At 44.1% G+C, this 20,236-nt stretch overlaps 1 protein-coding gene across 2 annotated transcripts in view; it reads right to left on the reverse strand.

Moving 5' to 3' along the window:
* RUNDC3B (RUN domain containing 3B) overlaps nucleotides 1-19,299 on the reverse strand; it is a 275,604-nt gene extending 256,305 nt beyond the window's left edge. For both annotated transcript variants that reach the window (XM_088478631.1, XM_088478630.1), the window contains exon 1: nucleotides 18,595-19,299. In XM_088478631.1, the coding sequence (XP_088334757.1) occupies nucleotides 18,595-18,689 (95 nt within the window). In that variant the 5' untranslated portion in view covers nucleotides 18,690-19,299. The remainder of the gene's footprint in view (nucleotides 1-18,594) is intronic.
* Nucleotides 19,300-20,236: the final 937 nt, after the last annotated feature.

The following is a 20,236-nucleotide window of genomic DNA, read 5'->3' on the forward strand; positions in this document are numbered from 1 at the left end:
TAGAGCAAAAATGTGTGAAAGTCAGTCGTTTTGGGCACCCAAATTGCTGTTTCGGCAGCGCGACCAATAGTTTAAACGGGTTTAGCCACTTTAAGCAGCTAAACATGGTGCATTTGGGTGCGACAAACGCGATAAGTAATGGGAACTTGGAGCACTCATGCCCGCAGGAGCAACAATTGAATAATTCAGTGGGGCGCCCAAAAAACAATTGCATCGCCCCCAAAGAAGTATATGCAATCTCTATTACTTTCGTGTTCGGACCTGGCCGTGCATGCGCAGCACAGAAAAGTTGAGATGTGGGATCACGGTATCTCCAGCCCAACGGAGAGAGATCTCAAGACACCTCTCCGGCCGGGATTCCACCATAAGGAACAGCGGGCTTTTAAAAGCTGGAGAAACATACAAATGGAGAAGTTACCCCATAGCAACCAATCTTCTAGCTAGCATTTATCAAGTTCATATTTATAAAATGATAGTTAGAAGCTGATTGGTTGCTATTGGCAACTTCTCCCACTTAAGAAGTTTTGATACATCTCCACCATAGCCCTTGTGCAGTCTCCATAGAACACTATGGGATGGCCTCTGCAAGGACTGGCAATCAGCAAGCAGTAGATATAACTTGCTTTCTATCTTGTTATACTAGTGTAGTGTTCATTCTAGCACCCTGCACCTGTCAAAACCTGTGCAGTTCCTCTTTCCTGTCTGGGGTGTCGCTATCTGCTCTGGTGCTTCTAGCACACTCTTATGCATCTTAGCAGTTTGGTGCATCAGCTGAGTGTGCTAGAAACACCAGAGAGTGACACCCCAGGCAGGAAAGAGGAACTGCATGGGTTGTGACAGGTGCAGACTACTAGTGATGCTTCATTCTGGGCCTAATTCAGATTTTGGAATAAAACAAGATAAAGCAAGTAACTTTGTACCTGGACAAACTATGTTGCAATTCAAGGGGTGCAAATGGGATGCGGTCAGAATGCTGGCACCGGAAACCCGACACTTGTCAGAATCCCGGCACCGGCATACTGACAGACAGAATCCCGAAAATAAGCAGCGGCGTTGGGGGGAGGGTCAGCATTAGGGGTCAGGAACTAGGAGGAGGGGGAGGTTAGGTTTAGGCACTCGAGGGGGAGGTTAGGGTCAAGGTAGGAAGAGGGGGAAGATTAGAATACTGACCGACAAGTGTCTGTATACCATGTCGGGATGCTGGTGTCAAAATTCTGACCGCTGGTAACCCGCACCCTTCCCGATGCAAATACATACATTTTTTTGCATGTAGGGCAAATACTAGATAACTTGATAAATAGCAATTTAACCTGTTAAATATGTCAGCCATAGACTCTTTGCTTGTGGCTTCCTATTGGTCCACTTTGTCTTAACAGTATGTAGTCATTATGTCGACATTCACACTGTCAACAACATTATAATGTCGATATTGGGAATGTTGACAGTCGTGGTTTAGGGTTTGGTTTAGGGTAAAGCTACTCTCAGTGTTAGGCCCCTAACAGTAGAAAAATTTCATGTCAGCACGATGACATTCTGAATGTCGACATAACATACTACGGGCCCCATTTATCAATGAGTTTTATCATACGTAATGAGATTTAAAACTCATTCTGTATGATAATGGAGCTCCGGCCAATCATCTCCCAACTGTCATCTGTTTGAAAATTTACAGGTGGGAGCCGATTGGCTGGATCACCATTTATCATACGCAACAAGTTTTAAGACTCATTGTGTATGATCAGACTCGTCGCTAAATGGGCCCCTACATCGGTCTCAACCCCATAGGCACTGCAGCCCAGGTATTTGCCCGTGCTAAACAAAGGCAACATTGTAGGAAAGCTGGTAATAGGTCAGAAGAAGTGTATTCAGATTTATGGACTGGGAGTCCCACAAGTCCCAGTAGTGTGTGGTTAAATCTTTCCAAAGAGTTAAGGTATTTCTTGTAGGTCTGCAAATGTCAGCAGATAATGGTTCTGGGTCATCACACACTTTACCTTCATCTCTGTTAAACACAGCATTATAGCTATGTGCAGTCTCCGTTGCACAGTAATGAGCAGACCTGGAATAGTACAAAGCTGAAATGGGCTAGGAACATGAAATATAGAATTCAATGAGATAGCATGAATAAAGATCAGCAGGGTAATTAACCATGTTTAAATTGAGATACATCAGTAGATTGATTAACCCGGGGTTAGGTTAAGGGGTTCAATCAAATGAGTACAAGGATTACATGTATTGGGTCACAGCATTTAGGCAATGAAGGGGAGAGAAAAAACCTGCAGAGAGATTGTTTCTACAAATTAACTTCTCCTTTCTGAAACATACAAAACTCTGTACATTAAACTCCAGCAAAAAGGTTCATTTAATGGGAATTTATTTCATTAGATTAATTCTGATGGATATGTGGCCCATATATTTTGTGATCAGAATAATATTCCCTCTTCATACTGACTGATGTCAGAGCACAGTGCATTTAAAACTATGGCCCTCATTCAGAGGCGGTCGCAAGAAGCGAGCGCTCGCTCTGAATGAGGGCGGGCGCTTGACTTTTCAAGTGCGGCCTCCTGGTCGCTAGCTAAGCTGTGGACGTGACGACATTTCTGACGATGTCGACATGGTGTCTTCCGTTATTTTGAACCACGTCTTCATTCTAGTGTTAATATACTGGCGTTGACATTAACATTGACCATGGTAACTGTCCACAATGTGATTGGATCCCATTAGTTTAGGTTTAGTCTGTGCTGCTTACTGGTATATATCCAGGTACACACTATACAACAGAAGAAATTTAACAAAAGATATAACCCAAGCGCCAGTGCAGGTGTGTTGTAATCTCTCCTCCTTGTGTAAATCGTAGCACACACACAGGAAGTATTGCCAAACTTCCAACAATAACAAAAGTACACATAAACAAAGTGGGCAGCGCCTATGAATACATGTCGGGGAGTATTAAATATCCTTTATTAAAATCTCATGCATCTAAGTATAGGTAAACATTCAACAGGATGAATAAAACTCCCGGGAGTATAAAAAAATGTGCACAACATATGATAAATAAAGCTCAGATCAGAGATATCATTGTAAACAAACAAATTTAAAGTTCTCGAATAGGTCTCAGCTGATGGGTGTAGAACTAAACTCCAATGCATCCGTAGATACATGTATTAGACCAAGGACCTCATTCAGTCCTGCTCGCAAGCGGGTCGATGGTGAGGGCCTGCGCACGCACTGCGCGTGCACAAGCCCTGGAGCGAGTGACAAATGCACTCGCTCCGGGGCTCACTACAAAAGGGGTAACTGTCAATGTTGATCGACAGCTCGCCCCATTTTGTAGGCGGGGTGGCCGGACAAATGGAGGCGTTCCTGAAGGAACGCCTGCAGCTTGTAGGCGGCCCTACTGACGTCACCAGTGATGTCAGTAGGGAGTTTCTTGCTCTGTTAGAGCAGGAAGCTACCTGGGACTTGCGGTAGACGAGACCCTACTGCAAGGGTCTCGTTGCAAGCCCCGATGGTCGAGATGGTCTCGACCATCACCTAGTCACACACAGCTTAACGAGCGGCCAGGAGGCCGCCTATCAAAAGAAAAGCGGCCGTCCTCATTCAGAGTGAGCGGCTCTGAATGAGGTCCCAAGTTCAAAAAGGCCCAGTTGACAACAATGTATCTGGTAGCTGAGAATGAGCAACTATTGTAGCAATAAATTGAGAGATGAACAGCCCAGTATAACTAAGTGGCTGACAATGTTCCACAGTGCACTTTGATGTACACTTCCAGTGTTTAGCTGTATAATAATACTGAGTGACTCCGCTGTACTCAATCTCCTTCTGTCAGTCCCGCCTCTCCAACGGCTTTCAAATACTGATGGCTCCGGCAGTGTGGAACTGGGACAACACAGAGCGACGCCGTCCCACTCAACGGAAGCTTAGGCGCTGAACTGAGGATTAGGATGCGTGGAGACATTAGGGTTAAAATACTAAAGACCCAAATCATCGCTCCATCTTAGGTCTGTGCCAGAAATGACGGTCAGATGACCGATGGGACCTGGAAGCCACGCTGTAGCAGCCACAGGCGTCCGTACCAGGCAAGTGACTGCTGGGTCACCAGGAACATTAGGTCGACATGTCTCTCGTGCAGACATGATGAATGTCAACATACTGTAACTGTCAACCTAACATACCACATCCACGCTAATATGGGTGTAACAAGTTTTATTATTCACAACGAATATGATAAAATGGTGATCCAGCCAATCAGCTCCCAACTGTCATTTATTCAAACAGATGACAGTTGGGGAGCCGATTGGCTGGATCACCATTATCATACGCAACAAGTTTTATCACTTGCTGTGAATGATAAAACTCATTGATAAATGAGACCCATGTTGCAAAGACATGTTAATGACAACTTAAGGCTTAGCTACTTCTACAGCTGGATGCCCTGCGTCTCCATATTTATTCATCTAAAGCCTTCACTATAAAACCAGATGCCATTTGTGTCGTCCACCTCCCACGCTTGTTTACGAGTCCCAACATTTTAAAAACGCCAAGTTAAATTTCATGTGCTTGAAGTATGCTGTGATTTATAGGTTTTCATCTTACTTCCTATAAGAACTTTTCTCCACTACTGATCTAGCACTGGAAGATTACAGGAAAATAAGCTATCCCTCTATATCTGTGTATAACAGATTGCAAAATCAGAACATGTGTTCAAGAAAATAGTTTATCTTATTTGCCGCAGAGAGGAAAAAAAAAAAATATCACCAATGTGCCAGTAATTGTAACATGTTATTAATACTAAGTGGTGCAAGCTTATTATTGTATCTAATACCCCTTTCAGATATACAACCCGGGAAATTTCCTGCTCAGACCCGGGAATTTCTCCTGTGCAAATTCCTGGGTATTTGGTCGAGACTCCCGGGTAGACACTGTAGTGTGAAAGGGGGACTTCCCAGGTAGACCACTTTCAGACGAGAGCAGGGTTTTTCTGCTTATCTGCCTCTTCTCTGCCGTCTGCTCCTCCTAGCCTATCCCCTCTCTGGCTGATGATGATGATGATGTCGTCATCATTCAGCAGCCAAAAGCCGGCCAATCATAATGCAGTTGTTTTTTTTTTATTATAAGTTTTTTAAACATTTATTTTAATTCCCTGGTGTTCCTGCGGGAGTGCGGGCGGCCCGCTGTGGCACAGTCGGCCGGTGCTGGGGTTGGTGAGCAGCAGCGCTGAGCGTCCTATAAGACGCTCTGCGCTGTCAGCTACATGCAAAAGCTTCTTGGTGCTGCCCGGGAGTAGTAAATTCCCGGGTAGCACCATTCATTCAGACAGAAGCAGGGTAATTTCCTGGGACTTAAGTCCCGGGAAAAACCCTGGTCGATAGCAGTGGTGGCTACCCGGGAACGTGTTCCGGGTAGGTATCTTTCACACAGACATGAGACCCGGAAATTTTGGCCGAGGCAGGCCAAAATCCCGGGAATCTCAGTATGTCTGAAAGGGGCATCACATTTACCCTGAAAAATATCCCTGACGGGCCTCAGAACTTATCCCCATGCGCACCAACTTAAAGAGACTTATAGACTTCAATGACTGCAGTAGATTGATTGATTTTGACAACTTCTGCACACTCTCTCCCCCTCCCCCCAAGGGCCAAATGTTATAGGGTGAGAGTTTAGAGAATGTGTGAGTTTAGCAGTAATCTCTCAAATTTTAAACTCAGGCTCTATTACATTGGCCGACAACTTGCAAACTCATGTTTTTAGACTCAAAAAACTCAGACGATTTAAACTTTCATCCAGATGTTTTTCCATTTTGAAGATAAAACTCGAACAATGTGAGAGGCTACTGCTAAACTCTTACATCTTCTAAACTCTCACCCAATTACATTTGGCCCCAAGGCTTGATACATTCCCCTTCAGCCATTATACATGACTTGCTTTCAGCCAGGACTGCAAGAGGGACAGAGGAGTCCCAGGATAAATGCCTGTGTGCTGGTGCGGCTTTAAAAAGGTCGGTTCCCAGGGGAGCTCGGAGCTGGCCTTCCCTCCTACAAAGGTCACCATCCCTTCTTAAATCTCCCTCACCATTAATATCACTACACTTTCCCCAGTGTCCAAAGAATGACGCTGTCACACTTGAATGCGTCCTCTGCTCTATTACTCACATCCAGTTTGTTGCCTCCATCCTAGAAATATTATCAGAATACACCAGTTTGTCACCCAGGGAGAGATGTATTAAATGTCAGAGAGAGTGGAGTAGTTGCCCAAAGCAACCAATCAGCTTCAAACTGTCATTTTTGACAGAAGCTGATGGGTTGCTATGGGCAACTACTCCACTCTCTCTCTCTAAGGGCCGTATTCAATTAGAAGCGCCGATTACATCATTTTGCCATTTTTACTTATCACCATATTCAATTTCAAATACTTTTTGCAGGTGCAAAAAGTCTGTCCAAAAACGGATAAAGTTTTCACTATAGAATAGGTGGCGAAAAAAAGTGCAGAATTGGGGTTTTGGGGTGCAGACTTTAAAAAAGTATCCCCAAGTATGCGGCCGGTGTTTTCTAGAATGCGGTTGGTTGCGGCAGGTGGATTTTTGAAGAATTTTAAAAGTCCACTTTAGGAACTTCAAAATATGCTTGCACCCATTTTCATGTACCCCAAATTTGATGTGACTAGTATTCCAAAAAAAAAAAATGTTGCTAAATGCTATTCTTCACCACCATTACAAATACGCATAAAAGCACCTGCCTCCACCGTTTAAAAAGCCCAAATACCTTTAGCTGGCCAATTTGAGGGTTCACATAGTGATCCCCCATGTCAGACCATCTTTTAGGGGGGTGACAGGCTGATTTCCCAAAAAGTGACAGGACTTTGATACTTACCTTTCCACCGGGTCCCGTTTTAGACGATTCCTAATTGAATGAGGGGATACGCAGGCATGCGCCCGATACTTTATCCCCAGAAAAACGGTGATAAGGGCGAGAAGTCCAACCTCGGACATTTCGCCTCTAATTGAATATGGCCCAAAGGCTTGATACATCTCCTCCTATGTCATGTCAAATTTTGCATTCATAAGCATCACTGCAAAAAATAAAAAATAAACAGAGGCATTTATGCAAAAATATAGGCACAACGTTATAAAATAATACACTTTCATAAAAGACTGTCCCTAAAGATACAAGTCGAGTACGGAATGGGATTGAAATGCCGGCGGTTGAAATCCCGACAGCGGCAGGTAAGTGATCTCTAACCCTCCCCTCTCTCCCAAACCCTCCCTTAGGGGTGCCTAACCCTAACCCTCCAGGAGGGAGGAGGGGGGGTGCCTTAACCCTAACCTCTCCCTGGGGATATCTAACCCTTACTTCCCCCGCATCTAACAGGACGGGCGCCCCAGACTAACCTCGTTGGGGCACGCGTCGTCCTGGATTCCGGCGTCGGGATTATGATAGGCGTCGGTATTTCAACGCCTATCGTAAATCCTTTGCCGGCATTCTGCAGTCGGGATTGTAAGGCCGCCGGTCACACAACTACATCCCGTCTAATACAGTAATACTACTAACTATTGATCATGTTACAGTATAGACCCATACAATAGGACTTTACAGCAGCTGTTCAGTAAACATTATCCAGACCAGACCTGTCATATAGTCACACTTTATATGAAGGGTGTCATATATATATATATATTTTGCACAATGTATATCTATCTCCAGAGTATTTCCCGATATAGGATTATATCTACATGATTAAATGACAAAAGCATTACTACTTTGGTGAGTGCTCTCTGTTTTTTCCTATATTGGGAAATACTCTGGATTTATAGAAGGACTGGTTTACTGGTTTGGGAGGCTGCACCCCGCTGCTGGGACTCTATGATGCGAGTGCAGGAACTTTTGATAGATATATTATATATATTTATTTATTTTCCATATAGACATAGATTTTCTGTATTGCGCAAGGAACACGTCCATTAAGGCTTTAGCCTTAATGACCAGAATTTCATCGCTTTTTGAAGTTTGAGGGGCAGAAAATCAAATAGGTTTTGTGAATTTTCAGATCATGTCTAAGCAGCCTTAATGGGACTTATGAAACCGTAAGGTTTTTTTTATGTCTATGGAATTTCATAGCTTTTTTTAAAATGTATTAATTATCAGGGTTTGGATGAGCAAACCGGGCCATCTGCAGGGGAGAAGGGCAACAAAATGGTACACTAACGCAGGTGGAAGAGGGGACAGCACACAGGAGGTTTGTTTGGGAGGTGCAGAGTGCGAGACGGCTGTAGGCAAGTGGGGTAGCGGCAGCGGTGCAGTGCAAAGGGGGCATCATTGGGTGACAGAGGGCTCACTGGTGAAAATCACCATGCATCTGAGAAAATCAAATCAATAAGTCACAGATGCATGCATGCAGCAGTGAGATCCATCTACGCATCTGTTAAAAAAAAGCGTAGCCCCTCCCCCTAGAAGACAACCAGCACCGGGCTTTGGAGCCCCAGTACTGGTTGTGCTACATACAGGGGACAAAATGTAGGGGTCCCCCGTATGAAGCACAACCAGCACCAGGCTTTTGAGAACCAGTCCTGGTTGCCAAAATACGGGGGACAAATGACGTAGGGGTCCCCTGTATTTAGCGCAACCAGCATGGAGCTTTGAGTTGGTCCTGGAAAAATGCATAGGGCTCCCCTGTATTTCCCAGAACCAGCACCGGACCATTTCTAGCAGGGGGGGTGATGCCACAGCCAGGGGACCCCTTTCACCGGGCCCCTCAGCCGAAGTATCACCCCTGACTGCTAGTTAGCTCAGGCCGGGGATCCCAGGAGAGTTGGGGACCCACCAATAAAAGGTGTCCCCCCTCTCCAGGGCACCCCAGACCCAGGCTGATAGCCCGGGGCTATCCCCAGCACCCCTGGGCGGTGGGTGCTGGGTTGATTTGTGTTGTGTATGAATATATAAATATTGTCCTTTGCAGTAGTACTACAGGTCCCAGCAGGCATCCCCCACATACTGGCACTTGGAAGACCACAAGTACCGGCAGGCGGGTCTAAGGGCCTGCTGGTACCTATAGTACCCCTGCAAAAGAAATATTAAAATAAAATAGACACCGTTTTTTAAAATATTTTATTTAGCGGGACCTTCACCTGGGAGGCGGCAGCCTTAAGCTCTTTTACATGGCTGCCGCTCCCCCAGGACTTCTATGGCGTCTTCACCTGGAGGGCGACGGCCTTTAAGATCTTTTTCCTGGCTGTCGCCCATCCAGGGCTTCCGCAGCGTCTTCTATCTGCGGCAAGCTCTTCTCTGCTGCCTCCCCGCCGCCGACTGAGCGCACGGCAACTTGTAGTTCCACAGCAAAAGCCAATATTTATATTGTCATATGCACCACACTTCACATAATCAACCCGGCACCCACCGCCCAGGGGTGCTGGGGATAGCCCCGGGCTATCAGCCTGGGGTGCCCTGAGGAGGGGGACCCCTTTATTGGGGGGGTCCCCATCTCCCCAGGGATCCCCAGCCTGGGCTGACTAGCGGTCGGGGGTGATGCTGCAGCTGGGGAGCCCAGTGAAAGGTCTCCCCTGGCTGTGGCATCACTCCCCCGCTAGAAGGAGTCCGGTGCTGGTTCTGGTAAATACAGGGGAACCCTACGCATTTTTTCCCCCTGTGTTTCCAGAACCAGCTCAGAGCCCTGTGGTGGTTGCGCTAAATACGGGGGACCCCTACGTCATTTGTCCCCCGTATTTTGGCAACCAGGACAGGTTCTGAAAAGCCTGGTGCTTGTTGTGCTTAATACGGGGGACCCCTATGTCATTTGTCCCCTTTATTTAGCACAACCAGAACTGGGGCTCCAAAGCCCGGTGCTGGTTGTTTTCTTGGGGAAGGGGGGCACGCCATTTTTTTTTTTATTAAACACAGAAGCAGGTATCATGGATCTACCAGATCCGAGCCTGCATTCTGTGTGCTGCTACCTCCCCCGGGTCCTAACACCTGCCTCACGGCCGTCCGCACTGCCGACGCTAACGGCCGCTACCCCCCCGCACCTTTCCACCGGCTCCCGCTGCAGCTAACGCCAGCTTCTTTCCCCCGAGCCCACCACCGCAAACGACGGCCATCTTTGTGCACCCAAGTGAAGCCACAGTTATTACACCTGCTGGAGGCTCCTACTGCGGCTGGGCAACAAGTTGAAAAGTCCTATCTCTGCAATGGCGCATTCTTGAGGTAATAGTTTAAAAACTGGAACTTTCTAATTTACCTGAACCCCAAAAGCACGTACCAGATTGGTAATGTCTAAATCCCCTTCACGGAGAGGACCCCGACGTCATCAGTTAGTGTCCAGCGTCATTCCCTGCCATCCAAGTGGGCGTAGAGGGGGAATATAACCATGTGGTGAGCGTAGCAAGCCACCGTGCCCGAAGTGTGGCGAGCGCACAACAAACTTATTTAATTGGGGACAAAGTACTTCTTTAGCTGGTTGTCATGGGCAGGAACTGCACTTCCGCCCTCACTCACGTCACTTCCAGGTCCCTAGCACGAAGGGGAAATACAGCCAACCCTGGCACAATAGCTACCTAATAAAACAAAACCCAAGTCTAAATTCCACCCCTACCCTGAGTTTTGCCTTCCCAAAAAAAAAAACAGACTGCAGCAGAAAAGTGGTCCTAATTGAGAATGACAGTAAAAAGTGACAGTTGGAGCTTTAGATTACTCCCAAATCCTCATTTTTTATGTTTTTGCCCTGAAATTTGGCATGCAGCACCCAGTGACAGTTCTACCCGGCCATGCCATATTTCATATCCATACCTCTAATACAGGAATGGGGAACCTCAGGCCCGGGGGCCGTATAAGGTCCCCAGAATCATTTGGTCTGGCCCTCTGAGCTTTTTTCTGCTAGCCTCATCTGGCTAGCAGGGGGCCTAGAATGGCACTCTGCAATCAGAATTTATGCAGCAGTGTCGCCTGGAGCATCCTTAGGACACTTCAGACGGTCACACCGCTGACCTTACAGCTCCCCGGAGCATCCTCAGGATGCTCTGGGCATTGCTGAAATCACCGGCAATTGTGGCCCCACCCCCATGTGACATCACATGGAGGGTGTGTGGCCTGCACCAGGCCCGCAAATAACGTTCTATATATCAAAACGGCCCTCCACAGAAAAAAAGGTTCCCCACCCCTGCTCTAATAGCTTTCGAGGTGTAGCCCCTTGAACACCCTGCCCCCCCTCCGGAATTCTCTATGGAGAAATCCATTCTTTTAGATGCAGCAGTAGTATAAGGGCACGACAGTGCATAATATTAATAATTATTATATAAATATATATACACACACACACACACACACACCTCTTCGAGACAACTGACCAGCTTCCAATAGTAATATCGAGTATATTTTAAATGAAAACAATATATTTTCTTCATACTGTTATTTGAACCCAAAACGTGAACAGTGCTTGGATTAAAGTAAGCAAATAGTGCACTGTTGCATTGTAAAGATATTTCCATTTTGCCTTATAAATCTAAAAAAAATTATAATAAATGTACAACACAGAAAGCAGTGCTTATAATAGCTTTCAGTAATTATAAAGTGGAGTAACAGAAAGATCAGTGAAAACCATTAGAGACCCTGAATACAGCAACAATTCTTATCACAGAGAACAGCACTTCCCTTTAAATCCTTTACATGCAATGTGGCTGAATCCGAGTTGAACGCGGTGTGGCTGTACAGATGTGTACACATACCTCTAGCCTCCTTGCGCAGTAAACAGCCATTCTAGTCGCGCCATGCCGTGGTGTGACTCGGTAGCGCTGAGCGTCTTTGTGCGGCTTCTTTCCTACCAATGCCAATAGTAGCTGCTTGTGTTGCCTATTTACATGCGAAATGCTACGTTACAGTGTCAAAGCCGCTGACAATGTAACGTAGCATTTTGCACGCAGATACAACCGCAGTGGCACACGGAATATAGGCATGAAGCTTGGTGCTACTGAGTCATGTGTAGCACAACTTGTAGCTCATGAAGGATAGATGTATGTGGACACATCTGTATTAGTGCCCACCCACGGAAGTCAGATTTACTACCTTCTGCTAATGAGAGAATCCATAGGGCTAATGTGGGAAACCGCGCAGCCCACTGACTTGCTAGCGCCCGCAATTAGCATCGGCGCTTGCACCAGTCCCATGCTAGGTGCAAGAGATCTACCTTACATGTATGCGGGCCTCAGAATTGCATGTCCATATGTGTGTGGTCCATAATCCACATAGATAGTGTGTGGTCCGTAATCCGGAGGTGGACAGGATACACGGTTTAATCAAGCACATCTAAAAGGTATTTAAGGTCATTGTTATTGCATGCATGTTATCTGTGTGTTCCTGAAGACGGGGTCTCCGTATCCCAAAACGTTGAATTAAACACGTTGTTTCACCTTATTGTGAAGACTCCTGAGTGCCGCTATTTCACCGTGGATTGTATAGAGGGGAGTGATCGCCGCCTTATTGAAGGCACCTGGAGCAAGGTATTTGCCCGGATTTGGGCTTACGGAGTGCCGGGACATTTATATGCATATATATTGCTGACTGGAGTCATTTTGCAAGGCTGTGGTTACGAGCCAAGGCACCCGAACTAATTATACCTTTATTACCCGTTGATGCTGCTCTTTTTTGGAATTCATACATATATATTTTTAACAATTTTTTTCTTTTTTGGTATAGATATATATATATATTTTTATACCTCTTGTTTGCACATTGCACTTCTTTTTGCTAATTATTTGCACCAAGATTATAGCACTTTGAACATTGCACAAGCACAGTCGCACTTTATTTATTGTCATTATGGCTGCCAAGGTTCTGGAGGATGCTGCAGGCATGTTGATATGTGATCATTACGAGACTTTCAGTTTCTCAGACACTGAGGCTGATCAAATATTACATAAGGAACCTATGTTTGAAACAAGTTTGGAGACGTCCAATGAGGAACTGTTTAGGGAATTATTTAAACTCCACAAAAGACAAATAGACTTTTTATATCATGGGAGGACTCTGATTATTTTAGGAATAAGCAGATCCCCCCACTTTTGCAAGAAGTGGATTGCTGTACTAAATAAATGTTCAATGGATTTAATCCTTTTGGTCATTGAAGAATCTACACGTGAATTGAATGATACCAAGGTCAAACTAGATAAATTTGAAGAAGAATATTTAGATAAATTGAGGGAAGATTCTTCAGTTAAATGGCTGGAAAAATTAAATGGTCAGGTGGAATCTTATAAGAATGATTTACTTAAATATAAAAAAGAAAAACTTAAAAAAGTCCAACAAGACTTTATGCACCACAGAGTATACCCTTGGCTTACCAACTCTACAAGTTCCAACAAAAATCAGGGGAAAACCCCGTTTTTTTAGAAGACGGAAAGAGCAAGGGAGTCAATCCTGTACATCGGCTAGTGATGCCGACGATTTTGTTAGCCATTCCTCCAATACATCTGGTAGGGAGCTCCCTTTAGGGGTCAGCACCCGGGCAGGAGTTATCGCCCGGGGACAAAACCTACGAGGAGGGGTGGGCAATCCACGAGGAAGGCAAGGAGCCAGACCACGAAGGAACAAAAGGGATTAATTTTCAATCTTTCGTCTAAAGAACTATCTGTAGCTGAGAGGTCTGTGTTGAGTAAGGGCCTTACGTTTATCCCCACATGCCCTCCAGATAAGTTCCAGTGGAAAATAGACAACTATAGATTACATCGGTCTCTAAAATTAAAAGAGTTTTTTGGTAAAAATCCATCTGTGTCTACACATTCTTCAATTCACCCTCAAGTATTGAAATTGGGACATAGATCTAAATTCGACCCTTCTTCAAATAATCCATCTATTAAAGCGTTTTGCCGGATGTTGGATTCAGCTTTGGAAGTAAAACAAGATCGGGTTCATCAGAACTTATCATATGCAGAAAGAGAAGCCCTTAGGGCATTAAGTAAACGTGAGGATATCATTATACGGTCTGCAGATAAGGGCGGTTCTATAGTGGTATGGGACACTATTGATTATAGAACTGAATGTTTACGACTCTTGTCTGACACTTCTACCTATTGTATATTGGATACTCATCCCACTTTTGTGTATAAAAAAGTTTTGGATAGATTCCCATAGAATGTCCATATGTTTCTCCACCTAGAGGGGGGCTACAAGGTTGAGACAGGTGTTTTTAGGATCGTGGGAGGCTGCTGCAGTTGTATTGTTAAGATTTTTTTAAATCTTCACTTTAGAGACACCAAAATATACTAGCGCCCATTTACATGTACCCCAAACTTAACTACGGTAGTTATTTTTCTAAAAAAATATTGGTTTATATCATTTTTCCACACTTATGCAAATATGCATCTAACAGCCCTTTGGACTAAATATAAGATCACTAAATACTTTTATTAGGGCTATTAATACTCTTCTATATTGATTCCCAGGGTCAGTTAGGCTTTTTTGGGGTACAGACTGATTTCCAAAAAAATATGATGTCCTTTTTGCTATTCACTACATTCCCCTATCCGCGTTTTCGCCTATTTTGGAATTGAATAGGGCGAAAAGCGGTGATGCGCATGGCGAAAACATCACATCCAAACAGGCGAAACCATTCCGCTTTTCACAGCTAATTGAATTCGGCCCTCAGAAGGTTAAAAAAAGTTGCTATGACAAACTAAAAAAAAATAAAAATTAATATATATATATATATATATATACATATATATATATATATATATATATATATATATATATATACACACATATATATATACATACACACACACACACACATTACATGAAATACACTATAAGCCACCAATATTACACAAACAGGTAACATCTCACATACTATTACTCGGTTATTATACTGCACCTGAACTCTAAAAGATCAACACATAATCTATTGTTACATTTATGCGTTTGCTAGATAAAATACATAGTTCAATTTCTATCTAGTTTTTGCTAAAACACTGCTTACATGCACAGATTCCCTATGGGTTATGAATTTCTATTTTGAAATCAGGAAATATAACACATGATGTGGTCATGAGTTTAGTAATGTGTAAATAGCTCTATTTATGGATTTTAAAACCTATCAGGGGATACCAGTACTGTTAGCCTTAACAGGTCAGGAAACCTATTGATCGAATAAAATGCATTTTGTAGCATTCTCAGTCATATACTGTATATGGAGTTACTATGCCTTGCCTGAACAGAGATGTTTGGCATTATTATTACATTTGATGTGCAGTGGAGTTATTGTAATACGTTGTCAGTCATTCCACACTGAAGTTGCTGGGTTTTTAAGTCAGAGAGAGCAAAATATATCCTGCAGGCCATATGAGACCCACCGTGCAGTTGGCTCTTATTCCTCCATACAAAATCAGACTGGCCCACCGAGGTACAAGGTAAAGTCCCAGAGTGCCCGCTGCCTGAGAGCCGAGCCCATCCCCCTCCTCCCATTTGATCCCAGTCTATTTCATTTTATAGGTTTTGTCCTTTTTTTGCTGGTTTCTGCTTTTAGTTTATTATAATGTTTAATAATAGTGCACATTCAGATCGAATGCGTTCCCTATTGTTTCTTTAACGTTGAACCTAACTATTTTTTATGTCAGGTTTTACACTTATGGCATATACTATAAGGGTAGGCCATTATTAAACTAGTACATGTTTTATAACAGTAATTTAAAGAAATTTAGTTAATGTATTTGTATTTTATCTAACATTTGTTGAAAATATACCTGGCACGAAAATATTTTACAGCAGTACTGTAAATTTGAGTGACAATTATACAAACATATCATACAATAAATAACATTGTAATTGTAGCGATAGGTGCTGTAAATACAAAATATTGTGTGCGTGTCCCTCTACAATTTGCAAAAAATTTGTTTGGCCCCAGGTGAAATAATTGCCCACCCCTGCATTGAAGTATAAAAAGTGTTTAGGGGGAAATAACCTCCCTCACAATGGGTTCTAGTCTATTCAACACTAATTGAATAGCGCCGGGAAGGAGCTCCCGGAGCTATTCAATTCAGCACGCTGTTTTGTCGGAGAAAGCCGGTTCTCGCGCCTTAAACATGGTGTTTAATGGTGAGAACCGGCATTCTCCGACTACACTGCCCGGCACGATGCTGTTTCTGCTGCGCTAAGGGCAAAAAACAGCATTGCGCCAGTATTTTTGTCAGATTTCTGCTCACACCCCAGGAGGGATGCGAGAATAAATTCTTAGTCGGGCTTAGCAGCGCGCTGAATCGAATAGCTCCGGGAGCTCCTTCCCGGCGCTATACAATTTGCATTGAACTGAATGGAGCCCAATGACATCTTTGTATCAAAACTTCTTCACTTTTAATAAGCTCCTGAATATTTTATTTATATATTTGAGGGATGTTAATGCAGCAAAACACACAGAAGTTTTTTTTTTCCCTTTAAATAGCAAATACCTTTAAAGCATGAATCAGAAAGTGTTTTTCCTTCCCAAACTTCCTACAGTACATATCATTATCTCTTTCCGATACCTCTCAGGAGGGTAAATAAATAAAACTACCACAGGGTCACAACATCTCTCAGCATGTCATATCATGGCAGAGTGGGGAGAAGGAGGGGGTGGACGTCACATTGCATACACATAACACATTGGGGCAGATTCAATTAACCACAAGATCCTATTGGAGGCCTGCATGCACTTCTGGATATTACGCTAAGTAAAATAGTGCTCATTTTAGATCATATATAATTCTTTACTTTGTGATGTCACATTAAAATAATTAAAAATTATATATTTTATTTTATTTTTTTTTTATTATTATTTTATGCAATTGTATTTGGAGTTATAGGTTACCTTGCACTACTTAGCATAATTAACGCTGCAGCTGTCCAACATTATACCAGAACTTGTGTCCCCATATACTAGCCATATTATGCCAGAACCGGCCTGTGTGTATTGCCCCACAGTATGCATATCAGTAATTGTTCCCACAGCATACAATCATACACAATTCATGTGACAACCCCGATCCTGAAAGTGGCCTAGTCGATTGGGGACATAAAAAAAACCTTTACCAACAACTACCCCAGTCTGCTAGAAACTTTCAGTCAGCTTTGTGCACAAGAAGAAATCCTCAATAGGAAAACAAAATATATGTTCTTTAGTGACATGATATATAAATTTATTTTGAGGATGTATTATGTATGGCAGGTTTAGGCAGAGCTTGCTGGGACTAGTAGTTGCCCACCACAGATACACAGTATAAAGGAATAATTACTGCCTCACAGCACTGAGGTCATCGGTTCCATTCCCACTACGGCCCTAACTGTGTGGAGTTTGTATATTCTCCCTGCGATTGTGTGGGTTTCCCCGGGGTGCTCCGGTTTCCTTCCACACTCCAAAATTATACTGTTAGGTTAACTGGTTCCCAACAAAATTAACCCTAGTGTGTGTGTGCGCGCATGTATACGTCATTGGGAATATTGGGGGGAATTCAATGTGAATTGAATAGCGCTGGGAGGGAGTTATGCCGTTAAGCCGGGTGCGCTGTTACGTCGGAGAATGCCCATTCTCGCGACCTCACAAGGGTTTTAAGGCGCGAGAACCAGCATTCTCTGACTAAAGTGCCGGGTGCGCGGCTGTTAGCGCGGTGCTAAGCAGTAAAACAGCTGCGCGCCCGGTACTTTTGTCAGATTTCTCCTCGCATCCACAGGGTAGTGCGATAACAAAACCTTTGCCCGCCCAAACAGCACGGTGTATTGAATAGCTTCAGTAGCGCCCTGCCGCAGCTATTCAACATCGCACTGAATTGAATTCCCCCCATACAGATTGTAAGGTCCAATGGGGCAGGGACTGATGTGAATGGACAAATATTCTATGGAAAAGCGCTGCGGAATGTGGGTGCCCTATATAAATAACTGGTGAGAAATAAAGAATACATATAATGAACACACAGGGCAGCTGTAACGCCTTATCTGCCATGTAAGCACTCTCAGGCACTAAACTCATACAGCATAGATTTCAGGAACAGGAGAAACTGTCAGCACTGTACATTTCACCATCACGTCTTACCACAAATCTATTGCTCAATTCAGAGTACAGAAATCCCTACACATATATAATAGAATATATATATATATATATATATATATATATATATAATCACTGCAAAGTAGAAACATGAGCAGATCTTTTTCCACTGATTGCTGGTCAGAGACCTACTGCATTGTTAGTGCATTTCAGACCGTTAATGGATTTTTAATATGTATAAATACTGGACCCTCTGTCATTATGAGGGATTTAGTGTGCACTATGTAAACCCTTTCTTTAGGCTGCATTAGGTTACATGCCATACTGATTAGAACTGTACAACTACTGATGGATCTGATAACAGTCCCATGCAGTGATACAGTAAGAAGCTGACTTCCCATGCAGACTGTACTGCAGATCTAAAACAGAGCACATGCCAAGAAATAATACACAATAACCAGACACCTTGGGGGGCAGTATGTACCCAGTACAGTGACTGCACAAGCCACTACAGATACTATAAGTGGTTACCCCCAGGATAAGTTGTGCACCCCTTCCCAGGCTTATACTGGATGCACAGTGGAATTGCTGTGTTACCTGCAGACTGTGATCAGATTTTTCCTCTCCACTGCTGCATTCCTGAAGGCATTCTTCTTCCTGGACAGACTCAGCCCTAGGTTCAATGAAGCCATCTCCAGACAGGACTGTGCCAGCCTTTTGTCTCCTGAGTTCTATGAATATTATTGTCCTGACAAATGTCATCCAGCAGCACCTCCCCCCACTATTGTCTTCCCCCCCCCCTCCCCAGTCTCTGGCTTAGGCTGAGCTCACTCCAGTAACAGGCAGCAACACATGAGGCTGTTCATGCTGGTGTGCAGACAGGAGATGTGCTGGGGGATCAGTCAGTGCTGCACTGACTAGCAGGGTGGTACACACACAACAATGTGCACACAGTCTTAGGGGCTGGCAGCCTGTTATTATGATGTATCAGTGTGGTAACGAGGAGGAGGTGGAGACACTTGCAGGGCAGCAGGTGCCTGAGCCTCCAGTGACTGTTCCACAAACCTGGGAGCAGTGGAGTAGCAGCTGCTCCTCTTAGTCATGCAGCTGGATTATTGCCTCTGTGCAGCCCAGGGTCCTTCCTCATGTGACTGGACCGGAAATAGGGAGCAGCCAGCCTCCTGCTGCCAGGAGTAGCCAAGCTGTGAGCAGCACTCAGTCAGCTGTGAGAGGCTGGGAGTGGGAACACACTGTCAGCTGTGCTGGATTGAGGATGCAACACTGAGTGTATCAGCAAGCAAGGAGTCCTCAGCAATGTGCAGATTACAGACAAGTGCATTTAAATAGTCAGCTTGTGATAGGCTGTGCTGGATGAAAGCAGCACTGTGTCATCACATAAGAGAGGGCAAGAAGTACTCTGAGATTTGTGCAGATCACAACAATTGCCTATAACCAGTAGCTGTGCAGACTGCAGAGGAACATGAAATCTTCCAATATTGCACAAGAAAATACCACTCTGTCAGGTGTGCTACACTGTTATCTGTGTGCATGAAAAGAGCAATCCTACAGTCAGTGTCTCAGGTGTCAGACAAATATGGGCTACCTCCTACTCGTGTTTTCAATGCGTCAAGCAATACACTAATGGGCCCCATACATCTGCGACGGATTGCCGTGATCCTGCGATGCTGCAACCCAGGATCGCAGACATCCAAAATGTTGGATCTTGACGATCTCGATCAAAAAATGATCGCAATCGTCAAATCGAGGACAGTTAACATGTCAAATGTCAGCGATCCGGCGACGGATCGCTGAACGTCGATGGTGGGCGATCGGAAATTTCCGATGGGTGATTGGAAATTTCCCATCGCATCCCTGCATCGTGATGATCCGTCGCAGATGTATGGGCACCTTAAGCTGGCCACACATCTAAAAGATTATCTGTCCAGCCAGCCAACTAGTTGGTTGGTTGGAATGAAAATCTGGTAACGTATGGGAGTAAATGATGATCAGCAATTTGCTCCTAAATGCCAGGAAACAGATGAAAATGGTCGTCAGACAAGTTTGTTAAATGTTTGATCTTAACAATTTGTTCAAACAGTTTTTGTCCATTTTCCGGCGTTTGGGAGCAAATTGCTAATTGTCATTTGCTTTCATACCTTACCAGATTCATTCCAACCAATCAACTAGTTGGATGGTTGGACAGATAATCTTTAGATGCGTGGCCAGCTTAATTGATTGG

Source organism: Taudactylus pleione, unplaced genomic scaffold (genome assembly GCF_031769625.1).
Source record: "Taudactylus pleione unplaced genomic scaffold, aTauple2 ptg000216l, whole genome shotgun sequence".
NCBI classification, from domain to species: domain Eukaryota; kingdom Metazoa; phylum Chordata; class Amphibia; order Anura; family Myobatrachidae; genus Taudactylus; species Taudactylus pleione.